Genomic DNA, 5,522 nt, shown 5'->3' with positions numbered 1-5,522 from the left:
ATACTAGTCGGGAGGAAGACAGGGCCTTAAATAGGTCAGTGGCCATAGGTATTAAGAAAAGTAAGCAGATGGCAGAGGTCAAGTCAGCAGGATAACTGTTTCCATGTAGGGGGATTAGAGAGCATTCTTGAGCCAACAAGGACTCCCAGGTTTCTGTGTAGATGACTGTGCCATTCATTGGTAAATAAAACACAGGAGGGGGAGAAATTCTGAACCTTGCATAGAAGGGCCTGTCACATATTGAGTAGGTGCTCAATAAATAGCTGTTGAATTGAAAGGGAACTTAAAGGCAGTAGATGGCTACTTTTGGAGTACATTTCAACTGCTACTCAAGACAGTGGTGCAGGGTGTTATGTGGCTGGTGGGAGGGGCCAAGAGTGAATGTCAACCAAAAAGGGCCCAGAGTGAAAGAAGGGCTGAGAAGGGAATTCTGGAAAGCCCGACTTTTAAGAGGTGGTAGAAGAAAAGACTAAGAGGAAAGCCATTAGCTGCCATTATTGAGCACCTACAGCAAGGAACTGTACCGAATGCTTTAAAAATTGCAACTAGGTATCCCCAGGAGAAACGTGTTTACGGAGCAAGTGGCCAGCAGGATACGTCTATGTACCGCTAGAGTAGAGCCCAGGATTCCGTGGAAACTGGAGAAATTGTACAGTGACCTATTAATATTTGACATTCAAACCACATTCCAGGTTCCAACATTTGCCTTATTCCCCCACCTCTACCCCTTCACATGGAGTCCGGATAAGGTGAAATTACTTTTATTGATGGTGAGTGCAAGCAGATGTGAGTGGCTGCACCTCTTTCAGAGGACACAGGGTACTGAGCTTGAGGAACTGGGAAAGGAGAGCCAGAGAGGGACTGCAAGATGCAGGACTCGCTCCTTATTAGGACGTGAGTGCTACATTCTGAAAGGATTTATTTTGGGACAAGGCATAGGGGCAGAGGAGGCAGGCGGGCGGCACCAGCCATCAGGCTGCGCTTTCTATTTGTTGCAGAGCCTCTTCGGCAGCCCCAGGTCTCCCGGGATCTTCCTCGATGTCCTGCGAAGGCTCTGGCTCCAGCGGGGCCTCCAGCGCAGGCTGGGCTTCCGGCTGGCCTTCAGCGCTCCGGCCAGGCCCAAGGCGAGGCGGCTTGACTGGCGTGGGCGGTGGCGCTGCTGGGCCTTTCCGGCCCGAAAGAGCCCTCCGCAGGCTCTGTACCTTCTGCAACCCGGTGCGCCGCAGCCGCCGAGCCCGGGACTCCACCGGCTCCTCGTCCGAGCTCTCTCCAACGTCGGCCTCTGGCTGCTCCGGGCCCAGCTCGGACTGCTCTCCCGGGCTCGAGGGATCTGGTGCTTTCTGGAAGGCGCTTGTTGGGATTTCAGCCTCCTCCTGCAAGTGGCAGACAAGGCACTGACCCAGGCGGCCCCTTAGCCCAGAGCAGCCGGAGACTCGCTCCTTAACTGCACAAGGGGAACCCGCCCCACCCTCTACTCCGCAACTGGAGAGGGGAAAAAGGCGTGCCTGGAAAGGTAGGGCGCGGGGGAGGAGTGAGGGAGGGAGAGCTGCGGGCGAACTGCAGAAGTTTGTGAAGTGGGTGAGACCCGGTGAGAGACGAGAGACGACGACGGTGGCCGCAGTCACGGAATGTACTTTTACCACCGTTACTGTGGGGACACGCTGGGACTTAGACCGAATCGTGCGGACGTGGCCCGAGCTAGGGCTGGGCGGGCATGGATTGGCCAGGCCGGCTCCGGCGTGCGAGGGAGGGCAGGGGCTGGGGTGTGGGAAGTGGGCGTGGCTCCTGACGTCCGTTTCCACTGCCACCGAGGGCGGGTGGGGTCAGGAATGTGCGTGTGGTAGGCGGATGGGAAGAGGGATCCCCGACACGGTGGCCCAGAGGCTTGGACGGGCCCCGGATTGTGGGGGACGCTGGAGGTCACTGACCTTGAAGAGCAGAACGTGGAGCTTCCCGCGCGCCACCAGCAGCCCGTGGTTGGCCTCCAGCCGCTGCACCTGGGCTGCGCGGCGCGCCGCACGCTCCTGAGCGGCGTCGGCGTGCGAGCCCACGCGCTCGGCCTTGGCCAGCAGCTGCGCCAGGGTGTTGCTGGTGGTGTCGTGGCTGCGACTCAGCGCGCCCAGGCTGCTCTGGATGCGGTGCACGGAGCCCGCCAGGCCGCCCTGCCTCTGCGCCAGGCCGCCCTGCCGCTCCCGCAGCGTCTCCAGCATCGTGGCCAGCTTCTCCAGCAGGGTCACCACCGTCACGGCGTGCACGGGGCCCCGCACTGGCACCTCGGGCACAGGCCCCGGCTCCAACGCGCTCTCCCCCATGATCCCTGACCGCCTTGCCCGCTCAGCCTGCAGCCGCCGGCTACACTGTGGGCTGGGGCGGCCTTTCCCGGGCTCCTCCCCAGCTCCAGCCGTGACTCAGGCAGGCGGAGTTGGCCGGGCGGGGGCGGGGGACCGTTGGCGGGATGTGGGCAGCGGGGTCCTTCGGAAGCACTCCCCGTTCTGCTGCCCAGCCCCGGGGACCCGCTGGGAAGCAAGGAGACCCCAGTCGGCTCCCCACAAACCCTCTGGCTCTGAGTTTGAGTTCCCCTCCTCCTCTCCAGTTCCCCTCTTTCTGGGACGTACACTCCCCAGCCCAACGGACGAGTCACGGAAAATTTTATTTCATGTATCGAATGGGCACAGAGAGGGCTGGAAAGAGATAACCAGAGGGGCTTCTGCTGCCGCCCACCCCTGGCCTCCCACACTGCTGACGAATGTAGCTTCGCGGCCCCCCCCGCCCCCCGCTGGGCGCCGCAGGCAGGCCCTGGAATGTTCCGCTGCTGATCCAGGAGGCTCGGCTTTGAGACTGAGCTGGCTGCACTGCGCGGGCTGGCGGGCGGGGCATCCTCTGGTATTTTCATAACAGTCATTGCCAAGGTTTAGCTGCAGGCCCCAGGCTTCATTAACTGCTTCTCTATTTCTTCTCTTGGGTGGCATCACCCTGTTTTCTTTCTCTAGTTCTCTGCCCTCTGGTTTTTGGGGTTTCGAGGGTAAGCTCAACAGCCCTTAGCTCTTGCACCCAAGCTTGGGGGACAGGCAGGGCACCTCTTCCTTGAAACCCTTAAAAGGGTTAGGGTAGGTATTGGTATGTCTTTATTTTGATGGAGGTTGGTTGCAGCTCCTGCCTAATGTTTTTTGTTTCTTGTTTTTTGTTCTCTCTGGAAATAGGTGATGATATCTGCTGAAAGTTTGATGTTGCTGCTATAGAGAGGAAGAAAATGAGCATGGAGGGTACAGCTAATGACGTAGATCATGAATTTGTAATGTCATCAGTTTGGGAAACCCCATGCCTTGTCTTTGGCTATACTTTGCAAGCCATTTGTCCTCTCACAGTTCAAGTAGTCTGTTGATCCAAATACCTCTCTTCCTCTTCCTCTTTCTCTCCTCACCCAACCCGTGAGGGCCACTTGATAACAACTGTGGAAGAAACTTGTGTCACTCAGGAAATAGTTATGTGGGCATCAAAGGACCCAGCGTCAAAAGCACAGCAGACAGTGGGCAACTAATACCAGAAATCTGGTGATGCTAAGTTCATGCCTGACATCTGCAAATACAAGGTCAGGGAGCCTGGTCCCCCTGCTTGCCACAAGAGAAAATGGATTCCCTTGGGAGCCTGGTGGAATCACCATCTCTTCCAGGGAAACCTACATTTTCCCAGAGAAACCCATCAAGGATGTGCCGGTTAAAATGCTTTCAGATTGAGGGGACAAAACCCCAATTCAAACAGTTCTTAGTAACAGGAAACCCAATCCAAGCATAATTGGAAAAGACCACTGGTAAAGTGATGATTGTGAATCACAGCTCCAAGTCTGGTTCTTTACAGTTCTCTCAACTGCTCAACTCTGAGTTGCATCCCCCGGCCCCACACCCCACACACAGGTCTCAGCATCATTCTCAGGTTGGGAATAAGGTAGCTACAGCAGTTCCAGGCCTCACGTCTCTGCACAAGATCTAAAAGAAAGAGAAAACCAACTTAACATTTAGAAGACGTATGTCCCAGAAGCCCTCTCTAATTTTTCTACTTGCCTTCCACAGAGTTACATGGTCATTCCAAATTTTGTGGCTATGAAAGTGTCAAACATTGATGGGCTTAGCAGTTTTTGAAAAACATAGCACAGAATAGGTTAGACAAAAAAAAAAAAAAAAAAAGAAAAACAATTGCTGCCTTATTACTGGATGCTAGTGGAGAGATTCACCAGTGGTTGTTGGGTGGCTTTATGTATTGGAGCCCTATGTCTCACATAGCAATATAGTCTAACAGTCTTTGATTATTAAATAGAAAAATCAAAATCTAAGAAGGGATGAGAGTTATCTATGTGAGTTCATTATTCCAGAAACATCCCTAACCCTGACCCTCACTTTTAGCTTCCAAGATAAACTGGGCATCCTCCGGGGATTTAACCTTTGACTCAAAAGTAACAATGTTGATGGGGAGCAATGGCTCACACCCGTAATCCCAGTACTTTGGAAGGCCAAGGCAGGAGAATTACTTGAGGTCAGGAGTTTGAGACCAACCTGAACAAAATTGTGAGACCTTGTTTCTATAAAAAATAGAAAAATTAGCTGGGCATTATGGTGTGCACCTGTAGCTACTCAGGAGGCTGAGGCAGGAGGATTGCATGAGCCTAAGAATTTGAGGTTACAAGGAGCTATAATGACACCAGTACTCTCTAGCCCAGGCAACATGACCTGTCTAATAGAAATAAATAAATAACAATGTGAGGCACAAACAGAGCCACACATTTAACAGGGAATGAGCCTCAGTAGACATGCACCACCTTCCACCTTTTGTCATAGACATCCTGTCTACGGAAGGGGTAAGCCGTTCCACACAATGAGGGAGCTCTGTGTCACTGGCAATTAAAAAAAGCTATAAGTTTGAGGCAGCAAGAAGTGAATTTGTATTGACTCCAGAAATCAAAATATTCAAATGGATAGAGCATCTAGAATGGTATATTATGAGCAATAGGTTTGGGGATATCTTTTATGGCAAGAATCAGGCATATTGTTCACTCAAATGACTATTTTTATATTTCATGTTTTAGTGGGTTGAATAGTGTCTTAGTCCATTTTCTATTGCCATACCTGAATACCACAGACTGGGTAGTTTATAAATAATTGAGGTTTATTTAGCTTCTGGATCTGGAGACTAGTAAATCCAAGAACATGGTGCCAGCATCTGGTGAGGGCCTTCACATGGCAAAGGACATCACATGGTAAGAGGGCAAGAGCGTGTGTCAGATGTCTCTCTTCCTCTTCTTATAAGGCCACCAGTCCTATCATGGGAACCCCACCCTGATGACTTATCTAATCCTAAGTACTTCCCAAAGGCCCCACCTCCAATCAACATATGATTAGGTTTCCCACACATAAAAATTTGAGGGACACATTAAAACCATAGCAAATAGTACACCCTCCAAAAGGTATCTTCAAGTCTTAACCCCTAGTTCTGTGAATGTGATCTTATTTGAAAATAAGGTCTTTGCAGAT

The 5,522-nt window shown here is 52.2% G+C and overlaps 1 protein-coding gene across 1 annotated transcript; it reads right to left on the bottom strand.

Annotated features, from left to right (window-relative positions):
• Positions 1-745: 745 nt before the first annotated feature.
• CAVIN3 (caveolae associated protein 3) lies at positions 746-2,396 on the bottom strand. The gene is made up of 2 exons (XM_012786557.2): positions 1,929-2,396; positions 746-1,373 (listed from the first exon to the last, which is right to left on the bottom strand). The coding sequence occupies exons 1-2, from the start codon at positions 2,310-2,312 to the stop codon at positions 972-974; spliced, it is 786 nt and encodes a 261-aa protein (XP_012642011.2). The 5' UTR covers positions 2,313-2,396; the 3' UTR covers positions 746-971.
• Positions 2,397-5,522: the final 3,126 nt, after the last annotated feature.

The sequence above is a fragment of the Microcebus murinus genome, chromosome 4 (genome assembly GCF_040939455.1).
Source record: "Microcebus murinus isolate Inina chromosome 4, M.murinus_Inina_mat1.0, whole genome shotgun sequence".
Taxonomy (NCBI): Eukaryota; Metazoa; Chordata; class Mammalia; order Primates; family Cheirogaleidae; genus Microcebus; species Microcebus murinus.
This window is presented reverse-complemented; position numbering and strand designations above follow the sequence as displayed.

What these genes read in the sequence shown, in the direction of transcription:
- CAVIN3 (XM_012786557.2), bottom strand. Translation starts at nt 2,312, where the DNA reads ATGGGGGAGAGCGCGTTGGAGCCGGGGCCTGTGCCCGAGGTGCCAGTG. An exon ending in TCCACGTTCTGCTCTTCAAG is followed by an intron (nt 1,374 to 1,928) that starts GTCAGTGACCTC and finishes TGCCACTTGCAG; the next exon opens with GAGGAGGCTGAAATCCCAAC.